Here is a 23,796-nt window from a genome sequence, read left to right as displayed (position 1 = left end):
TAGGTGAACTATGATGATATATATATGATATATGATATGATATATATATATATATATATATATTGGAAAGTTTCTGTAGAATGTTAATAGTGCTTAGATGAATGAATACACATGGTGCTTATGTGTGAATTCAAGAGTAAATATTTGATTTTTATTGTCGTGAATTCACGTGAAATCATTGTAATTAAAATATTATATACTCATTTGGTAACTGAAAATCATACCTTATAAATATTTTTGTGCTACATATAAAGGAATATCGATATAGTTATGTGTATTTAAAAAAAAAATGATAACTGTAATGTGAGTGTGAAAAATGTATATACGAGGTCTGGTCAAAAAATTCAAGGAGATGAATAGACTCTAAAAGACATTAGCTCTTCTTGATCAGTCCATCTAATGTCTCTTCAGGGGAGGGGGCATTTATAACAGATTATTTTGATGACTGCTTATTTCTTCCGAGAAGAAAGAGGTTAGAGAGATTAACGCCCCTCGAGGAAAATGAACTGTCCTTACTATGCTAAGACAAAGGGACAAAGAAAAACGCGGGGAAGTTTTTCGAGTAGTGTTTGTAGAGCTTTTGAGTGAAAGGCCGCGTTGCTTCGCGCGTTGGCTGCAGAAGTTTACATGCAGCAGTTGGTGTCGAGATCTCTTTATATGGAGAATTCGCGAATTTGATAGTGCTATAGGCAGTAAGTTGCAGTTAGATATTCGGGGACTGTTTTTGTAGATGTCGTTTGCCTAGTGGACAGTTAACAGTGATCTGTGTCCCGGAGATCTGAACGTTCGCGTGATTGGGAAAAGAGCGCGCGGAATTTTATTTAAATACAGACTGTTTTCTCGTGGCAACTTTTATAGCGCAAAAAGTGAAAAGAACACTGCAAGTGTGTAGTTGTGAACTGAGAATTGCTAATCGAGATGACGACGTAGATACCAAGTCCGACCTTTGAACTATGAATGCGACGGTGAATTACTTCGAGGGATAGACGTCAAAAGATCTTCGAGGGAAAGAAGTCATCAAGGAGCTTCTGCCAATAGTGTCCCCCCCCCCTTAGTGTCGAGAGCTCTCGAGATGTGTACTTTTATATCGGAAGTGTTGATTACAGTCAAAGTGAAAGCGCAGCGCTGAGTAAATTTCGTAAGTAGGTCGACCATATTCTTTTAATTGAGGTTAAAGTGTTTATTTTCTGTTTATTAATCTATGTTTCTAACCTAAGATTAATCTAAGGCAACTGGAGGTACTTTTTGTATTAGTTTTAACTATGTAAAACAAAGCCCTCCAGCTTTCCAGGGCAAATTAAAGATTTATTAACCGCTAGTTTATTTTAAAAGTTTGTAATAAATCAAAAAAAAAAAAAGGAAAAAACAGTAAAGAATCCTTGGGTTTTCTTAAGTAGTTCTAGCGTAAACGAAACTGCGACGTTAAAAGTCCAAAAGCAACTTATAACGTTATATGGTGCCGGAACTACCGGGAACTGCTTTGGATTATATTGCTGAGAAAATAATAATAATAATAATAATAGCGAGCATTGTTTGTAAACTGTCGAGTGTGTTTATTTGTAAACATTGATTTTTGTATAATGTAAGAAACACGGGAACGGCTATTACTTATTGGTTCAAAGAAAACATATACCCCTGTCCAGACATTCTGTCGTCAAGCGAAGTTGAGTCGCGTCAGCTGTTAGGCTTAAAGAAAAAAAAACAAAAAAAAAAACAACTGACACCTCCTTGTTTTGTGTTATCGGAAAGGGGAGAAGTAGGTCGGCAGAAACGACAACATGAATCGTATAACAGTGTCACCTTATGAGATGGATCAGGCCCCCGAAATTCCTTGGGATACCGTGTTAGATTGCTGCGGGAAAAGACTGGACATTGATTGCGCTGTTGAATGTATATTGTGTAAGAAATGGTCGCACAGAAAATGCGAAGATATGAGTGAAGAGGAGTTTAAAAAATTTCAAGATAAGACTGAGGAAATTTTTTCTTGTAAGCGTTGTCGAGAGCAGCTGGAGAATGAAACGTCTAGAAAGGGAAAAGGCAATGAAATTTCACAGGGTGTCTCGAAAGTAGTGGACAAATTTAAAGAAAAGGAAGATGTAGTTTTTGATGAGAGCTGTGATTTGAAATCTATTTTGTTAAGCATGAGAAAGGATCAGCTTAGATTTAGGGAAGAAGATAAGCTAGAGCGGAGTAGAGATAAACGGAAAGAAGTCATCAAGGAGCTTCTGCCAATAGTGTCCCCCCCCCCCTTAGTGTCGAGAGCTCTCGAGATGTGTACTTTTATATCGGAAGTGTTGATTACAGTCAAAGTGAAAGCGCAGCGCTGAGTAAATTTCGTAAGTAGGTCGACCATATTCTTTTAATTGAGGTTAAAGTGTTTATTTTCTGTTTATTAATCTATGTTTCTAACCTAAGATTAATCTAAGGCAACTGGAGGTAATTTTTGTATTAGTTTTAACTATGTAAAACAAAGCCCTCCAGCTTTCCAGGGCAAATTAAAGATTTATTAACCGCTAGTTTATTTTAAAAGTTTGTAATAAATCAAAAAAAAAAAAAAGGAAAAAACAGTAAAGAATCCTTGGGTTTTCTTAAGTAGTTCTAGTGTAAACGAAACTGCGACGTTAAAAGTCCAAAAGCAACTTATAACGTTATACTTCTTTTAAAGTGATTGATTCTCTGTCCCTCTTGTTTTTCACTACTGCCGCATTTCTCAGATAATTTCTGCTGGTTCAGAGGGTGACACTAATGGAATTTAGAGAAATCTATCTGATTCATCCAATAGCCCAGGAATGAAGGGAATGGCGGAAGACTACAAATATTCTTACATGTTTTAATATACTTTCATATCTTTTACATATTTAAGTGATTTTTCTACATATTGATCTGCATAATTTACTTTTTTTTAGCTATATATAAATTCGGGTCTAGGCATTGCACAGAGAAGTAGTGTGAAAATGCAGAACTCTATGAACTAGTGACATGTGTCGATTGTCACTGTGGAATTTGAGAAAGAATGCCAAAAATGCACAAAAAAGATACGGAAAAGGCGAAAATGAGAAATAAAATCAAAATGAAGAAAGAAGAAGGAGAAAAATATAAAAAGTGAAGGAACTAAAGTAAAGATAATGAGAGTGGAGGGAAATTATATATTTGAGTAGAAATTACTGTAGTAGAATTTCTCTCGCTTTGTGTGTGTTCATTGATGTGCATTTGTTTGCTGCCTTGCATAATCAGTGGAGCGTCGAAATGCAAACTCCGTCCACAATTTAACATGATATACAGTCCAATTATCTTGAGTATACACACTCGCTGCACCAATTAGGAAGAGTGTGAACAAAGAAGCAATTTACATGAACATGTGATCAATGGAATTAGTTTGTATTTTTGCATATGGGCTAACCCTTAAGAGGGGAAGATGATACAAATTTTCGTATACATATTGCCAAACGATGGCATCTAATCGTAGAAAAGATATTTTTGTAGTCACCGAGTTCGTTGTATATTTTATAAAGCACATTTAAGTGTTACATTTTTAACGTACAGAAATCTCCTTAAACACCTTCTGGCCTGGTTTGGTTTCACCTTTATTGTTCTTTATATTGCGAATGGGATAGTAGAGAAATGTGGAGTAGGAGTGTCTAATAGATATGAAGTAAAATATTTTCCATAGAATATTAGGAAGCTAAATGTACAATATTAAATTTGCAATGTTTAGTATACGATCCAGATTACCTCCATAATATGAGTATGTGTTGTTAACATACTTTTAAAAGGTAATATTATATTGTAAAGTTTTGGAATACAGTTTCTTCTTTTTCGGTGTTGAGTGGTCAACTGACGATCTAGCCATTCGGAGAGTCTTGAGTTTGAATTCTCGCCAGGCTATGTGCGTTTACACTTTGTCTGTCTCTTCATATATATTGCATCTGATCACTGATGTTTATCGAGAATTATCAAGTTTGGAGCTATAAGGACGATATTGTGGGTATAATCGTGGTAAAAAAAAGGTGTCGCAAGAATTCTGGTAGATGTTAGTTGTTTGCGTGTGTGTGTGTGTGTGTGTGTGTGTGTGTGTTTGTGTGGATAAATAACTGCATAATCATCATTCATCCAAATCGTCACGATGAACCTAATGAGCTAGAAAAGCGGCTTGACTAACTAAGAACACAAATATGCAAAATATTTGTGCAAACTAATGTACATTTGTTCTTACTTCGAAAGGAAGTGTTTGATAATTGATTTACAAAAATGTAGAAAAATGACCATACAATCTCTCAGCTCCAAAATAACTAAATGAAAAAATTAAAGTGCTCCCATGTGCTTAGCACCACGCCATGAAGGCGTATAGAGGGTAACGGCCCACACTTTCTTGATCCGGTCGTGAGTGGGGGTGACGTGATGAGCATCACGCCCCTGACCGCCTTTACCACCCAGGGTTTCCCCCAGGTACACATGTCATTCGACGCTGGGTGGGCGCTGGGGCCGCTTCCAACGTTACAAAAATTCCCTTGAATCGGCCGGGGATCGAACCCGGGACATTTAGCATGGTGGTCAGACGCGTTACCGACTGAGCCACCGCCACCAAAATAACTAAATTAAAAGTATTTGAATGAGTTTCTACTAGCTTCCAAATTGTTATATAACCATACTTTTACATATGAAATATATTCTGCAATATTTAAGCTTAAATGTGATAACATGCCACAGTTTTCAGTATTGTACAATATTCGGGAGTTAATTTGAGTTCTCTTTATGTTCCGTTCCTCATTTATTTTGCTGGAAATACATCAATACAGAAGGAAACTTCTAAAGATATTTTATACAGAAGGTAGGATTTTTTACTGGGAAACTTTGTCACAGAGATGTATAAACTAGGATATGTAACGATATTTTTGTCCCTGTTCATTGCCAATCCATATCTATCCATCTTTCTTTGATTTTAGGTTTTAAGTCCACTTATGCTAATGGGGACTGATTCTACAGTTTAAAGTGAGTTGTGCCTTCACCAGATATCGAACCTTGGACCCCTTTATTACATATCTATCTAATTTATCTACATACTCTCTAATATACCTATCTATACATGAATTGATATAAATATATAATGGTTTAATGGGGCACATGGTGGTTCGGATCCCACTTTAAACTGTAGGTCCAGTCCCAATTAGCTATTCTGTGCATAAAGTGGACTTATAGCACCAAATCAAATCGAATATAATTGTTTGAAATTATGCTGACGTGGCTAACTGCTGTTCTAGTTTCTTTGGTTCCCTGCAATGAAAAGAAGATGAACCTTGACGACACAATTGGCATTTTTATTGTATACCATAGGTTGCTCAGTTAACAAAGAAAACACAGAAAGAAATAGAACAACAGTCATGCTAGTACATATTTATTTCATGTTTCTACATACACAAAAACACAGTAAGTGCCCAGTCCGTAATCTGATTGGTAGACGTGGCTGGTGAATCTCCAGTCAGAAAACAGATTGCAGCCCTTGATCGGAGATAACATTATTTTCCTATGATACATCTCACAATTGGCTGAGAGTAACCAGATGCGAACCAATGAGACTTTTTAAAAAAAGAAGAAGGAAAATGAAGGTTACAAACTACATTGCCACTCATATCTGAAATTATCAAGTTGGTAGAGTAGAAATTTAAGTTTTTGTCCACACAGTTGGTAGTGAAATACATGTACTTATTGTTCAGCATAGCAGAAGATTTTTACTTCATCGACAACAGCAAGATATGAGGAAGATGTAAAGACACGAATTTCCGCGGAATTGGGTAAAAGGAAGCCTCTTTAGCCCAATTGGAAGAGGCCCTTCCGTTCACACTTGCAGTTGGTGCCCCACAGGTTGCATCTACATGTGCTGTTCGGGCAACAGTTGTTAGGCAAGTGCTCACAGCCAGCCCCTCGGCGGATGCAGGAACGTCTGAAAAAGACAGAACGAAAAAGGTTATAAGAATACTAAGCTAGGGAGAAACTGTCGCAGTTAGAAATCAGTACACAGAAATATCGTCCTACTTGCAGTGGCACTGTAGTAACTATCTACGAAAGTTTATACTGACGGAGGATGATACTCATCCCACCACCATCTCTGAAATGTGTGGTGAATGGTGCCAACTTCGTCTCGAGATACACCGAACTGGCGTTCGAGTCAGGACTTTAACTATACAGTCCCTCCCGTCGAGAAGAGTTTTTAGTGCCTCCTTACCTTTCTTAGTGTGTTGTGTACGCCCTGTGTAGGTCCCTTTATAACCATGCAGGGCGCAAAGTGGCCATATGTGTCGACGCACCTAAGAATTTTAACACATTTATGCATACATTTTTTGTTCTACATCGTCTATTCTTTTAAGGAATTCTGTTGGTCCGAAGCAGATGTTGTCCTCTGCTTAAAGACGTTGTTAATCCAGTCCATGGTTATCAAATTGTGCAAATCAAACTGAACGAAAATGGTGATGGACATTTTGCCTACCCTTTTTTGCCGTTGGGTGTACGTGCAAAGAGGAAACTCTTCCGCTGCATATTGCACCGTGCCATAAAGGCACAATGACGTTCCCGATTAGCCTTACTGTGCATAAAGTGGACTTAAAACACCAACTCAATCAATCAATCAATCCACTGTGCTCCAGCTCCCTTAGCTGTCAAGAGTTGCCCCCAGGTACTCTAATGAGGGGCTGAGTGGACCCCAGAGACCATTAAGCACAAGCATTAACGGACAAATTCTTACCTGAAATTACCCACCTGGGGATCGAACCAAAGGCTTCCACGTGGAAATTCGATGCCCTACTAACTACAGGGTGTCCCACGAACGGCGCAACTGGGAATTAAGAGTGGCGTTACTTAGTAACCGAAACCTGTACATACATAAGTCATACACCAAATGTTAGCCCTGTCCAAGTAGATATTTTTAAACATAGAAACAACAAACGGGGTGCAGTGTTGTTCATGCAGTGTTGCCAAATGTAAGTGAAAGTGTAAATTTATTTTTCCACAAAGCATGGAAAATTGCATGTCAAACATTCGTACGGAAATTTGGACGTCAATTTCCACCTTGGGTAGGTGGACTATTTCGCCATCTATAGTTCAGAAAAGAAAACCGATCGTTTTCGCGTATAGCCAATCCTGAAATGCCTCGTAAAGGCGTACCGGTCCAAATGGGTGTTTTAAAAAAATTATGAGGTACAGTGGCAACACTGTTGATGTTTGAAGGCAACAAAAGGTGCGTTTAGTGATGGTCTATGACATGGAAATACTGGAAACAGGAAAAAAATAAATGAAAATTATGGTGACAAAAGTGTTACTTACCTACTCTAAGACTTTTGTCACCATAATTTTCATTTTCTTTTTTTCCTGTTTCCAGTATTTCCATGTCATAGACCATCACTAAACGCACCTTTTGTTGCCTTCAAACATCAACAGTGTTGCCACTGTACCTCATAATTTTTTTAAAACACCCATTTGGACCGGTACGCCTTTACGAGGCATTTCAGGATTGGCTATACGCGAAAACGATCGGTTTTCTTTTCTGAACTATAGATGGCGAAATAGTCCACCTACCCAAGGTGGAAATTGACGTCCAAATTTCCGTACGAATGTTTGACATGCAATTTTCCATGCTTTGTGGAAAAATAAATTTACACTTTCACTTACATTTGGCAACACTGCATGAACAACACTGCACCCCGTTTGTTGTTTCTATGTTTAAAAATATCTACTTGGACAGGGCTAACATTTGGTGTATGACTTATGTATGTACAGGTTTCGGTTACTAAGTAACGCCACTCTTAATTCCCAGTTGCGCCGTTCGTGGGACACCCTGTATATGGTCCCAGCTAACGTAAACTATTTTAATGACAGCTTGAGGTATTTATAAGGACATATAGTGCCTTACTCTACATGAAATTACTAATCGAAGTTCCGACAGGGTGGTAAAGATAAAGAAAATACATGGTAATTCATAATTCTCTCCGAGGTTTCCAGACTCAATAAAAAGTAACCAAGATAGAAATAGCACAAAGAAGCGTATCATTATATACAGAAACTCAGCATTTTTTTTTACAACACGGATGCTCGATGTGTCCTCCCTTGCAGAGGAGGCAGACGCCACCCCTGTAATCTAGTTCCGCCATACGTTTTGTAGCATCCGTGGGCCAGTGGCAGCGACTACAGCCACGATTCTTTGTTGAAATTCTCAGTGGCGCAGGAATGTTTTTCATGGTACAAAATGTCAGCTCCACACATACGTGCAGGCTTGTATGTATGTATGTATTATATATATGTATATATATATATATATATATGTATGTATGTATGTATGTATGTATGTATGTATGCATGGGGGAGGATTGTAAATACCATTTTAGAACAGCAAACATGGGGTTCCTGTTTTGTAATGCAAAATTCGAATAAAATAGGTTTTATTTAGGCTACATATTTATTTAGAATTTTATGGTTATTTTAAATATGTTTTCAAAATCTGTTGGAAATGTTAGTTCTCATTCTAGTCTCAGTCTCGACTCAAAAGTTTGTTAAATTTTATTTAAGTTTAAACTGGAACTGGCAGCATGTGCCTTTTCCGGGATGGATCTAAAGACCGCTTGAGGGGGCGAACAGGCTCTTTATATATCGTCTCAAGTCATACAATATATTGTGTTATACTGAACGCAACTCCAGCTGGCGGCTGATCTTGACGGCTATTTCTGGCCCTTTCTGTCCCCCAATCGTCTTCGGGGTGTGGGGGGGGGGTGTCAACAAACTCAGTTGTGAAGTAAAAGCTGAAGGGGTCACATCGCTCTCCCGAAGCAACGTTGCCAAGCGTACTTCTGTTTTTGCCAGTTGTCTATTTGCGTGTTTGTAGAGTGTTTGCATGGGAAACTCCCTGATGTAGGGCCACGTGTGCAGTTGTACTATTATCACCCCGCTGATTTCTGGTGCTGGCAATATTTACCCGAGAAGACCCTCTAGCGCTTTACAGTACGTTTGGCAACATGTGCTGGACCCAACGCTCATTTGTTTCGTCCCGCGCACAACGCTCGGTACCTTGTGACTCGAAAATACCCGATCTCAGTTGAAGAAAATTCAACTGATCGCTGATTCGCTGTTTCCCAGCCGCCAGTTGGAGTTGCGTTCAGTATAGCAATGTATACATTATTTCTCACAACGTATAGAGCTCACTAAAGCAAATAATTTTCCTAAAAAGCTTTTTTCTGTTTGATGCGTCATTTTGATGCTGTGAACCCTCGAAATGCAGAATTTCATCTTGAAAGCTTTAATTTATCTGTTTATCAGTTTTAGAAAAATACAAAATTACATCTTTTGTGACAATTGCATCATAGAGATAAAAAAGGAAGAAAAGTTTGACCAAGAGTGACTTGTTTTTCATGTAGTAAAGGCCATTACATAGTTGTCCTAATTAATGTAGTTTGAATAATTCAGTTTTAAACAATATATTTATCGTGTACGCAAGTGTAATTTATAATCATTATTTATCTTTATGCATGATAAAGTATTCAAATTCAAATAAAGAACCGGTTTGCACCGTTTTTATAAATTTGCAGGTAGGCTGTTAAATTTTTAACGGTAAAATATTGTAAATTTTACGGTAATTTTTAACAGTGTAGAATACAAAATTTTATGGTTCCCTTACCATCCTTGGTGTCTGTGGTGTGTGAGTCGCATTTGACTTTGTCTATTATTGGTAGATGCATAAAATTGGCAAAGCTTAACGACTTTCTGGCATCAGGGCATTGCATTAAAATGCAAGAACAGTCACTTATTTCTCCGACATTTCACCGTAATTGTGTAGAAGAGCATCGAATGACCATATCCCTAAATTGTCAGAATTAAGCAGAGGTATTTTTAGTTGTCCAGTTCTGAACGTTGAATGCTTTGACGACTTGATAACGAATTTTGCCCTGATTTCCTACTTTTTTTCTGTTAAAAATGAACTCAAAACAAGCTTTCTTATTTACTCATTCCGATGTAAAATTTATTTCCTGAAACTTATTGTAGCAAAATGTAATTTTCAAACTTTACCTTATAGTTTTGATAAAATGTAACTAATATTGTGTAGTGGAAGTATATAGTTTCTAATGGTTCCATTTGAAAAATTCGAATGTGAAGCTCAGCGCTACTCTCCTGCAGCATATTTATATCTTATCTTCCAATCAATCACTTCTTTAGAATTATGTACCCTTCTACACAGAGAAGCTGAAGATTAATTTCCTAAAACCAAACTTTATCATAATCAACCATTTTACACTCATTTTCATGCCATTGGAAAATTTTTCCCACAGTGCAGATTAAGTGAACTAACCGGTAAGACAATGTATAATGCAATAGGTTTACCGTGGCTTTAATAGTTTTCGAAAGGAAGATAATGTTTGTAAACAATAACTTTTTGTGTTTATCTGTTTAACTACTAAAAAAATATTTTCTTTCAACAGCAGCACCTTGCTCCTGGCATATTACATGGGAGGGGGGTACAAGGGGTACAGCTTAGATCAGGGAATTAGAGGGTACTGTACCCCTTCAAAAATTTAAGGGGTGCTGTAGCCCCTTTCAAAAATTTAGGGGGTACATTGTACCCATATACCCCCCGTTACTGCGCCACTGGAAATTCTGGTATATCACGTGGCATAGAGAGACCCTTGGTGTAATGCTACAGGAAGAAATCACATGGGGTGAAATCAGGAGAACTGTATGGTCAGGATCAGAGGAGTGCCCAATCCAACAGTCTCTTGCAAGGAACCCGGTGGAGCTAGTCGTTTAGCAGAAAACAAGTAACCAACCAATCCGCTATAATTTCCCATGCCACTTACGAATTGTGTTGTGAGTAGGTGCGTTTTTGTGGTACATTGCACGAAAACTTTGTTGTATCGTTAATTTGACTCATTTCTGGCAACTTTCAATGCACAATACGCACTCTGTTCTGCACACACAGTTGCGGCGATTTAGGTGGCGTGGAGGCGGTTGCTCCTTCACTTGATGGCACTTTTTGCCTTGCTATGCTAAGCCTTGTCTACCAAGAAAAAGTAAACTGTCCTTGAACTCCAGTTTTGATAAAAACTTGGTGAGTTTCAGCACATAATGATGTGCTTCTTTCAGCTGTGTCTATCTTGATTAGGAAAACCTCGTAGCGGAGGATTATATATTACATTGTATAAGTAAAATTCATTAACTTCACTTAAATTAATATGTTGCATATTTCCATATGTCCTCAGCTATTTGTGTTGGATATTATACATCTTATATTAGGATATTAGTTGGTTACAAAGTACAACACCGACTCGTCTACTTCATTCATATGGTGTCAAGTAGTGTATTTGGTGTCTGCAACGTTTGCACTACGTTCTGGAGCGGTTTAATGCGTGGTGTATGATCACATGGTGCGTGCTAACTAATCAAATGGACGTTTAAAGCAGCATACAGGCATTTTTTGAATCTTTTAAACTTGGACACCGCTATTGGTGTATTTGTTTAAACATTTCCTTGGGCCAGCCTGACACCGGAATACACTTGCCACTACAACCTACTGTCACAAAGTGCAGCGAATAGTGTTGCCCACGGGACGAGACGGGACAGGCTTTTAAAAATTCGAGACGAGACGAGATTGATCATGTGTCCCGAAACAAACGAATATTTTCGAGACGAGACAGCATTTCACAGCATTTCCACGAGTCGAGACAGGCCAAAGTCTCGTCTCGTGGGCAACACTAGCAGCAATCTAGACGGTCCCATTATGAGTAATTGCTGACGTCACATGAAGTTAATTTACATAACTTTTTTATCTTCCTGAGTTAATATTAAGGATGGTGTTGACTCCTGATTGATTACATAGACGAGGAAAGAAACGCAATGGATCGTACCTGCTTCACTCAGGATTCAAACGCAGGACCACTGGATTGACATGAAGTTAGGTAATCAATGCGTCACGAGAGTTTACAATTACAGCTTCTACGAATTAGTAAATTGTAACAAAGTAGATAAATCGACCAACAGATCGACTCTGGAATTTAATCCAATAAAACTCAGGTTGGCATAAAAGTATGATGACGATAGGTTTTGTTTTTATATAATGACGACCATTATGTGAAACTACACAAAAGCCTGAACAGCCATGAGCATGTACCTCTTCATCCCGGATCGTGTGGAGACGGATAACAGCTTTTTGAAGGCTTCTATTATCCTCTGAACAATATTGGTGTTTCTGGCGAAAATAATAAAACAAAAAAGAGAAATCAAGTGAAACAAAACACATTCACACAATCACACAAGCAAGCAAAACAAATTCGATAGCTACCCCTTTGTAATTGAATTACAATTGAATTTGAACAATGCGGTATATATATTAATGCTTCTTGATGTTTAATGAAAGCTTTATATATTTATTCGAATATTCCTTTTATGCAGATGCAAAAACAATATATGCGCTGAGTTACGATTACACATTATTAAAACTCTGTGATCCTTGACAATTTTCGTAGATGTTAGTCGCTGATGTGATATACACGAGGTTTGTTTTAAAAGTTATCGGAATGAGATGTGGCAACTATGCCTGAATGTGTTATACCTGGCAATCTTCTGCTTCTTTGTCAGTCGATAAGATAGCACCGCCAAATTTAAATGATACATGGTGGGCCGGGGGGGGGCGGATTTAATTTTCATTAGTAGGGCATCTTGAATGAAACACCACGCCTCCCTACAACAAAGTTATCCGGATCAGCAAGACTTATTATGGCAATATGGGCTGAATTGCACTAAACCAACCCCAGTTCGAAACATGGAAGATATAACGAACAAATCTATTGGAGATTTTCAATTTCCAATGTGCATTTTTTCCAAATACTATTCAGAAATTATTTTTTAATTTATGAATCTTAAAAAGCTTTATGGATATTTTCAAGGTTCAGCTTTTTTGACAGTTTTTAGAACCAGATGAAAGTCCTCATTCTAGGCTCATTGACGATTTAATGGAACGGAAATACCAAAGCTTGTAAAATGGAAGTTGCGAGCAAACATACAAGCATTAATTTTATTATTTAAAAAAGCATCCCTGCTCCATTTCAACTATGATAGATATGGTATAATCACGAGACGAAACTTGAAAAATGAAATGTTATCATAACTACCAACCACGCTGCACAGGATACAATTACTATAACCAAAATAAATGACTTACCTATACATAATCAACTGGGTATCTGCCTGATAATTCTGAATATATCACATGCTATAACTTTGGTTGAAATAAAATTTGCAAATATCGTACCAAAGTTTTGAATGAGATGAGAATTTCGGACATTAAGTCTCGTTTCGATTTTTCAAAATTCTGTCTTGTTCTCTGTCTCGGAAAGTCTCAAAGGGTCTGATTTAATTTTAAATTTTGTTGACATTTATAGAAGATACCATGTGTTAAAACATTCTATGCCAAAGTTGAGAAAGACTCTGGTATATAATTCAAAAGAAATAAGCTGTCGAACAAATCAATTCATTTTCGTGTGTTTCAAGATAAAACTGTTTGTTTCTGAAGACTTTGGAGATGCAGTTAATGACAGGATTTTAGGAGGAGGAGTGTCGATCCTCACAACCGACATTTTCATTATTCAAAGTTAAAAATAGAGATAGTTGTTTAGTTATAGAAATATCTGCAAATAATTCATCTGATAGAATTATTGGACACTTTCAATGAGATTATTTATTCATAAAACAAGAAAAATACAAATAAAAAGTTATATCATTGTTCACAGGATGATATAGCAGCAAAAACACACATTTACCTCATTCGTGACAATTGCAGCAAGAAAGTAAAATGGAAATAAAACTACATATTCCTAAATGTTTAACGTAACATTTTAATGCAAATTATTTTTTATTATAACCATTGTAATTTTTCACCTTGAATTTCTTGGAAACGTTCCCTTGAAAAGCTTGAATTATAGCCTACATGAATTTTATCTGGGTGATATAGTAGCTACGGTGTTTGACTATAGAAGGCTGATGTCTGAATCAAATTAACATCACCAACTTAGGAAGGTGATACTACACGCTTATTTACATCCTTGTTTAGTGCTTCACGTTAAAGGCTTGAAAAACGCCCTCTCTCGTTTCAAATCTTGTGATTTTTTTTACCTGCATAAAACATGTCTGAAAATAGGTTTCTCTTAATCTATCAATCCATTTCGTCGTGTGAGAACCAGACTCCAATTTATCAAATTTACAGGCGACTGAAAATTATATAATCTTACGAATTTGTCTGACTAAAACAAATCAGTAAATTGGGGATATATGACTCTGCTGTTCATTAGAAGAGATGGAGATACGTCGATCTGACTCCAGAGGAGATACGTTAAACAAAATCGAAAAAAGTAATTTTGAAATTAACGTTCCTCTGGTTCTGACACGACGATTTGTGGTTGAGGCTTTTCAGTGGTTTCTTTCAGTCTTTCCAGGTAATTGGTACTACAGAAGTTTAACGAGGACCGGAAACACTTCCTCATGATTGTTGTCCCTTTCCATCCAGCCCATAACTTCTGCAAGTCCCTGTTAACACAAAGATGGAACCACTGACCCATCCACTTCCTTCAATCCATAAAACATTTACAGAAAATAGTCTGGACAAAGCGGCATTTTCACACTGGCCCAGGGGGAGCACCACATTTGTTACTCGGTGCATCATTAACAAATCTCGTGGAAAGACTGTTGTGAGTAATGAGTATAAACTTGAGGAATAAAATAACATACTTATAAAATATATTGTAATTGATAACAGTATTACGTAATGTTATCAGGCAACAATTTTTTCATGGTTTGTATCATTTATTCTTCTCAAACATTTTTCAATTTGCTCATCCTGTACCTGCCGACCCCAGTGGCGGAGTTGTTAGCACAGCATGCTTAGACGCAAGGGATCTCTGGTTCGAATCCTGACCTGGGCATGGGTGTTCTTTGTGAGTGTGCAATCATAAATTTCATCATATCATCACTCATCCATATCTTCGCTATTAGCCAGAAGTGGCAGAAAAGCGAAGTAAAATTAACCAAATCAACTCATTCTCTACCCTTTGCGACGGAGACCTCCCCCCTCCCCCCAAATCTGTTATTGTTACAAAAAATATAAATGTTACTGAATACCTTAGTATAGCATTTTTGTGGGCCATCCTCTCCCCATTAAAAATTTTGCCACTGCAGGAGCATACATCTATTTAGGCCCAAAGCTTCACATTCAACAATTTTACATCAAGTAATATTCGTATGTATATATTATTCTGCAGGGCATGGTCCTCATGGACTGTTGCGCTACTGGTTATTACTTATGTTTACCAATCCCCCCTCACACACAAATCATTGGAAGTGAGCATCATTGCTCTCTAAATCGGTTAGTTGTCTAGAAGGAAATGGCTCAATATTAAAGATATGTAATTTGTATTTCACTCAAAAGATGACGATGACAGTTGAAATTGAATTTTGCCATGTTAATTAGTCATGAGTCGTTTGCACATTCCTCTAAACTTTATTGAAAGCTATTAATTGTCTGTTGATTTCGAGATATAATTTCTGTTTAATTTTGTGCTATTGATTGTGCTTTTCGTTCTTACTTTTTAACTTCATTTGATTGCCTATCCTACGTCGAAAAAGAACTTAAAGAATTTGAAGATATAAATAAATTAACAGGGATAAATGTCGGTTACGAGAGAGAAATGAGAACTCGTCAACATAAATTGAGAGAAATTGATTTCACGAAAACATAACATGATGTTTCAAAATTGTATTTCTCTTTCACTCAAACCCCTTACTGGATTTTGAACCATATTTCGTGAATAATGTGTCCATTTTGTTCAGTAGGTATGTTTATTGATAGTGTATGTCTAAATCAGTGGTTCTCAACCTTCGCGATCCCTTGGCCTGGTAAATTCGTCTTTTAAAAGTCGATGCTCCGATCCCAACAATTGTACTCGTAAATACCTTCCTATTTTTTTAAACTTTATACGTTAATTGTATCCTTGTATGTATCCTTGAAATTTAATATTAGTAAATAAATTAGGGGATAATCATAGAGAGTATTAGATCGGTTATGTCTAGGCTTGCTGATAAATATAAAATTCATTTTTAATTAGTTGATAGTGGAATCTTTGTTACCTCTGGCCAATATTATTAAATTAATTTGGTAAGTGCTGATTTTCATTGGCATGTTACATTTAGAACACCAAAAAATCCAATTAATCAGAACATTTCCACTTCAATATATATTTGTTAATGACAATTGCTGCGGAACCTAAATTGACCGTGGTAACCGTCCGTCAACTGCCAAATTTGGAGGCCGGAAGCAACGCATCCCTTGGTTAGATCGTTTGATCCATCACCACAGTCCAGAAAGAATTTCCTGCTATCACAGTCGAACTCGAAACTCGAACGTAAGGCCATCATTCCAGATGATTGCCAGCTTGAACTGCAATTCACAAATTTCACAAGAACCAAACTCGGCCCAGTATAATTGACGCCGCGGCCCGGTGGTTGAGAAACACTGGTTTAAAGAACTTAAATACCACCTGTACTGACACGACACCGTATACGCCTATAGCCACATATATTTAACCTTAGGATTCTTGTTTATGTTTGTTTCGACATTTCTGATACGTGAAACAAGATGATTAAGATGAATGATATACATTGAGGGAATAGTCAGGAAGAAACTATTCATGCCCTACCACATTGCGTTATCCACTAGGTCAGCGAAATCGGCCTTCTCATTATTCACATTTCCATACTGTTATAATATTGTCACAAATATTGTAATTTTGATGATGTGTCAATCGCGCTATTTTAATTATTTTATTAATTTTTCAACTATGTTTCAACGTACGTTAAATATCCCTTGAAAACTGTAATTTTTTTAAAAAAAGTACACGTGAATGAATTGCTAGTAAAATGGTCGAAGTTTGTTAGTAAGTGTATTTTATACACAGATAGGCTAGTCGGGGCTGGACCTACAGTTTAAAGTGCGATCCAAACCACTATGTGCCTCCACCTGAAATAGAATCTGAAAACTCTTGATTAGAAGGCGACAGCATTACCACTACGCAATCAGGGAGGCCATACAAAAAATATGGTTTTGCTTAAATTTGTAAGGACTATACATCGTGCTAAAATTTCCGAATCCTCCCCCCCCCCAAAAAAAAACCTAGCGAAGCTAAGCTTATTAGCTCGACTTGCCGATTAACCATCATCTTCAGGTTAATGATATACTTTAATTTCACAAATTTGTGAATGTAGTTTACACTTTTTCAGGTTTTCAGAAACTTGAAAATGCATTGGTAAATAGAATAATCAAGAAATTATACCTTTTAAACATAGTAAGTTAAGTTTCTAATTTCAGAAATATTTTGCCCCATTTGAGTGGTAAACAAGTGAAATGCCTATAAAATGATAATTTCGTGTACTAGTTATATCGACTGGGCTAATTAGAAAACTACGAAAATAAGAATATAAAATTTTGTATGCTGAAATCTGATTCAAATGAGAGATCAATGCGATGTGTTACGTTCTGTTTCAAATTGAGTAAAATAATTTCTACATTTATCAAAATAACTTGCACTCTTTATTTATTATATTTTTTAAAAAGTATTTTTTAACCTAAATACGTAAAGTTTGGCTCTTGTTTGTTAATCCGAATTATAAACAACAATTCAGAAGTTGTTAAAATAAAAGTATGTCATTAATCTGATGGAGATTTCTAATTACCAATTCGAACTTGTAGATATGGCAATGATATTATTTTGTGTTCGAGAATTAGGTATTAGAAGAATAATTCAATGTACGTACGTATGAGCATATTTGATAAATTAATGGCATATTTAAAATTACAATATGATGTTCATATTCTTCAGAATATGGGTATAGCATATTGTGATCAGTACAGTATCTACCTAAGTATTCAGTATATCGTGGTTACACAATGAACGTACCTTCAACTTCTATTAGAAAATTACTGTTGGAAAAGTATTATTTTGTATTTTTATATTTAACTTTAGAGTCCTTCCACGATGATATATTGTTATTTATTTTCTATTATGTGGTTCATAAAAATCGAGGACGTTATCTATATTTTCATCTTCACGACATTTAAAATAAATCTTTCTTTTAGAAATAGTTTTAGCATAGAAAAGTAATTACCGGTATCATCGTGAAGAGAATTTGGTTGAGAGTGTGCAAAACAATGGACGAACTCGTTGTTATGATGTATGTTGTAATTTTCCTCTAAACTCTTAGTTAAACTGTTCAAATAAGTTATTCTCGTTAACTGAAAACATATGATGCATTGCATTTTCGTGGGCAAGAGCTTGAGTTCATATTACAGTATTTCATGTTTTCATCCAATAGGAAAAACACAAACACGAAGCTGTAATAGAACAAAATACCCTGTAAAAGTTATGATTTACTTCGTTAATTCGTGTTAGAAGAAATTTTTGGTATGTGAATACTTGTACAAAGTATATTAAGACGAGTGTTTGAACCACTAGCGTACGCAGGGTTTTTTTTTCGTATGATGCTGGAAATATGAATGTGGATTTTACATAGCTACATTCTACTGGCGGGGGCAGATACAATAGAAAATCTCTCGTAACCATCATTTTAATATTCGTTTTAAAATATGTTCCAAGGCAAAAATGGTAATCGGGACTTGTTTACAACTTGGGGTTTTCGAAGTTCTTTACTGTTTTCATTAGACAATTTTGATGTTCTCAAAATTTCTGGAAGGACTATTACAGGACCATCGCTCCCCACCGCTCCTGCGCACGTCAGTGGTTCCAACCATCAATATATTTGTTGACAAAATGTGTATTATTTGAAATGTGAAAAATGAAGACATTGTGAGTAAGTAGTACGATTACCTAGTTTCAAATAATAGCCTGACAAGAAAACATATACAGGGTGTCTCGTAAGTAATAGCGCAAATTGACACAGGTGAAAGTACACGATAATAGAAGCAAAAAAGTCTCAGTAAACATGGGTCTGCAAACGAGCAGTTTTCGAGATAATCGCGAATGTGTGATTACAAGCCGCCACTGACTTCATTGTTTGTAAACGTCGTCCTAGTTGGTAAAATGCTAATAATGTGTGCGAATGTGTGGGTACAAGCCGTACCACCTCTCGGAAATGTTCTGTTTTGTAAACAAAGAGCAAACCTCCGACCGCACAAGGAGTAAAGCACTCGATGTTTACAAAATGCAATCAATGACGGCTTTTAACAACACATTCGCACACATTATTAGCATTTTACCAACTAGGACGACGTTTACAAACAATGAAGTCAGTGGCGGCTTGTAATCACACATTCGCGATTATCTCGAAAACGGCTCGTTTGCAGACCCATGTTTACTGAGACTTTTTTGCTTCTATTATCGTGTACTTTCACCTGTGTCAGTTTGCGCTATTACTTATGAGACACCCTGTGTGAATTTAAGTTATACAATTTACATTGTGTTGTTGTTACCAGTAACTTGACCTTAGTTGCAGATCTTATATCCTACACAAGAGTGATCTTTTTCAATCACCTTCTTATATTTACTTAATTTCCTGCATGATATTTAGAAAGGGGGAGTGAAACAGAAATTAACTTTAGTGCCTTTCCTGGCCTTTTAATTCTGCATTCCATTAATATTTGCCTCCAAGGTCAAGTTACATTTATGTATGCTGGAACCATGATTTTATTTATATTAGTATGCATGCAAGGAAAAAGAATTATATTATACAATATCTGTATGTGTTAAATCATGCTAATTACAGTTCTTGCATTTCAAGTGTAGACAGCATGCGGCTTGCGTGCGTGCGTGCGTGCGTGTGTGCGCGCGCTTTTATTTGTGTCATGCGAATGCTCTTTAATTATGTCATAACGTTGTCTTAAAAGTGTTTTATGTCCAAGTGCAAATGTTAAAACTTGACAGGATTTCTCAAACTGGAAATGGATGAAAGGTAGAGGGTGACATGAAAATAAATACACAAATGCTCGTAAATACCCCGGCACATTTATTTCTCTCTTCACACATACAAACATAGGTATACAGGCTGTAATCTGATTGGAAGATGTGGCTGGAAAATCCCCAATCAGAAAGCAGCTGCAACAGTTGAATAGGTAATGTTCCATGAGCTACACCTTTCGATTGGTTGAGCGTGGCCGGAGGAGGGGGAAATCAGCCAATCGTTAGGCCTCATAGTGTTAAATTTTCTTATAGTTTAACATCCAAAATATTTATAGATCTCATATTTATGTAATTAATATACATTTAGTTCATATTAACGTTATATATGTTTTTAGCGCAACTTTGTTTTTGTCTTCAAATTTTGAAATTACAGCACAACATAAAATGAATACTGGGCCATCTGATAAATAAATGTGTTTTTTATATATTAGTTGTACGTAACACTGGAGACCACTGGATAGATAACAGCAAGAGAAGGAAGAAGACGTCAAAACAGCAGGATCCAGGTGATGGTATGGAGGCAGGGTATTTTATTTTCCCCACTTCTGGAAAAGGCCCATCCGTTGACATTTGCAGTTCGCGCCCCATAGGTTGCACCTGCAGGAGCTACTGTAGCAACAGTCATTCGGCCGATGATCGCAGTTGGCTCCTCGTCGAATGCAAGACCGTCTGTAAAGATTAAATCGAAAAGAACGTCTGAAAAGAAATTAGAAGGAGATTTCATCTGGTTGGACGAAATTCGTCCCTACTTAAATTGAAATTTAATTTGCTATCTTTTGTTCAAACTACCTTAACTATAGACTTAAAATTAAGTTTATAATATAGCCTATATAATAAATAAAATATCTTTCTTAAATTTAAAAATGTATTTAAAGTACTGGAGGGTAATATCTACGTTATTTCTAAATTAAGTAAAAATTTGAACAGGCAGTAGGAATAAATCAGATCCATTAATGCTTAAAACAGTGCAAAAGTTGGTAATTTTTTCTTCCACTTTCGGTGGACCAAATGGTTAATTAAGAAATATAAATTTATGCTCTTCCAAATTTACTTTATCAATAGGCCTTGACAGGAAAATTGCCAATTTATTCAGTTTCAGCTATAATTAGATTGAATTCAGCATATACTATATCTACGTAGAACCCCATGTCATAGTTATACAGAAACATTAAACATAATATGAAGTGTTATTGATTAACCAATAACCTGTTACAGATTTTTTATGTATTATGTATTTATACCAATCATCACCTCACCAAACAAAATCATTGATAATGACTCTCAGTTAATCTTGTTCTATAAATATAAATATGAAAGCAAAATAGTTCACTATGTAAATTAACTGTTCTTTATAGATCTTAAAACCTAAATTAAAAATTATTTTCACTCAAAGTACTTGTAAAATTGAACAATGTAGCTGCAAATGAAATTTCTGAAAATGGGTTAGAAATATAGTATGCCTTCAATCTGAAAGAAGTAAGCTTTTTGAAACTTTAAATTCATTTGCTATGTGGGTTAGTCAATAAAAGCCCTTTTTAAGTTGTTTATCTTTTTGCTTTTTTCCCCGGAGTAATAAACGCGAACAAACACACGACCTCATTGTGGTAATACCGTTTTTTTATTTAATCAGTGTAATATGTTATGCTCAGTGTGGTAATATCGTTTTTTAAAACGTAATCAGTGTAAAATGTTATATTAATTCTTCCAGATTCAAAGTATTGGAAAATAATCTGACTCCATAGCGTAATAATTATATTACATGGTCGCTGTACTAGGTTTATTATGGAATCAAATGTTCAGTGTCACATTTGAGGGAAGCAAGTTTATTATCTTTATTAGCGTTTCTTAATCTGTGGTAAGCAACCCAAAGAGAATCCACGAAGGTTTGAATAAACTTTACGATCTCTATACTTGTTATAAAGGTTTCAGGAAAACAAATTTCAATTATTAAATGAATTGTTAAAATCCTTGTTATTATCAGAAATTACAATGCAGAACTTGTACAGTCCGTCTGCGTTTATAGCCACCTTCGACACAAACAGAAAAGAACAATAAATAATAAACAAAGAAACTAAACGAATACAATGTGTTGAACGAGAACACAACAGCTATGAACTTCGATATAATGAGATGAAATTGAAATGAAGCACTCGATTCAGTATTATTGTTATCATTACAATAAAAATAGGAATATTGTGATAAATTGTATTGCTTAATTTGTAATACAAGATCCTTGACGAACAACGTTTAATACATACTTGATGCACTTTAGGACTTTCAAGTATTGAATTTTGTCTTTTGATTCTGCAATAACAAAATATACCTAAAGGAGGTCTGTAATAAATGAAAGGTTAAGAACCCGTTGATCTACTGATTTCGTACAACGATATGAAGAAAATGTATGATACAAGCCATAAACAATAGCAAAAACATTGTTATCTTTATAATTCTCGCCATTATTTTGATTAGTGAAATTTATAACGTCCAAATGGTACCTGTACAGGCTTGATAATAGAAAATGGATTACACTGTAAACACATCATTCCATTAAGCAACTGATATCAATTCTTTTATACTTAGTTACAGTTTTGCTATTTTCTCTGTAATAGTTCAACTCAAACTTGTCTGCTTTCTTTATTATATTGAAACTATTGAACTAACTAACTATATATATATATATATATTTCAATGGTTGAAACAGAACGTTGGTTTGCCTTGAACTTATATCGAACAAACTAAATCGTGTTGCATTCTTTTTAGAGTTATCAACAAGTAGGATAAATTAGATTTCATTGTTATGATATTCTGTTAAGAAAACACAAATGGTTGCTTTGTTTTTAATTTATATTAAGTAATAAGAATGGTTTTGTTTCACATTGTAAAGTAAGTCCAATGAACGTGTTGTTTTCTTTTGAGCTTGAGTTGCTTTTGTGAACTTGTATTAAGTAAATCCAATTAGGTTGATTTGTTTTCATTTCGAGAAATCTCGTTTCTGATTCTTGATTTGGATTCATATACAATTTGCTTTATAATAGCTTTTGGTTTTAGAAAAGGAGACTGCTGGGATATAAAGAGAGGTACAGCAGATGCATTTCGCAGCGGATGACGTAAGCATCCAACTACGAGTAATCTACAAAATTTAACTCTTTCGCCGTCAGCGTTTCCGTTTCAGAGCGAACAAGTGTACAACGAAATCATTTTCCGACGAACTCTTTGGAAATTGGAAGTTATCGTCGCGAGGCACCTTCAGCTTAATAAACGCGGGGCCCTCTCACTCCGGCTGGTAACAACGTCGTCCAATCTCATCTCAAAACTTCCGGCTTCTTTAATTGCTGGCTCCATCCATGCAGCAAGCTTTAATTCGCAGAAAGAAGCAAGCGTACGTCATTTTACGGTTCAGCGAGGCCATATATACGTCAACAGAAGCGTTAAGATTTTAGAAACTCTCTCAGGAAATTCCAGGAGCATAAGTTACGAAAGCTTTGAGCACCGTTCGATAATACCTTCCTAAGTTAGTTACACAAGAATACATTTTCTTGCTCAAGAATATAATTATGTGACAAAGTGTGGGAAACATATTATGTAGTATGAGAGTGAGTTTAGTACAGGTGGCTTTATTTTATATTTGTTTTCAGTAAATCCAATTTTCACCTTTATAAGGAGCACAGTGATTCTGTTTGTTTTGTTTTCAAGTACACTTTATGCGCACAAAGGTTAATCTGGAATGGAATATAGTGATCTGACCGCCACGAGAGAGAACCGTGTGAGATTTTCCAGACGATACTATTACATAAAGCGCCTCTGGAAC

General features: G+C 36.0%; 1 protein-coding gene across 1 annotated transcript in view; it reads right to left on the bottom strand.

The window, feature by feature from the left end:
* Window positions 1–5,376: 5,376 nt before the first annotated feature.
* Window positions 5,377–23,796, bottom strand: part of LOC145985369 (xibalbin-1-like) — a 120,437-nt gene continuing 102,017 nt past the window's right edge. The window contains exon 4 of the mRNA XM_083119316.1: window positions 5,377–5,938. Coding sequence (XP_082975442.1) covers window positions 5,806–5,938 — 133 coding nt within the window. The 3' untranslated portion in view covers window positions 5,377–5,805. The remainder of the gene's footprint in view (window positions 5,939–23,796) is intronic.

The sequence above is a fragment of the Lepisma saccharinum genome, chromosome 3 (genome assembly GCF_977018435.1).
Source record: "Lepisma saccharinum chromosome 3, izLepSacc3.1, whole genome shotgun sequence".
NCBI lineage: Eukaryota > Metazoa > Arthropoda > Insecta > Zygentoma > Lepismatidae > Lepisma > Lepisma saccharinum.
The sequence above is the reverse complement of the archived record's forward strand: the minus strand, read 5'-3'. Positions and strand labels throughout refer to the sequence as shown.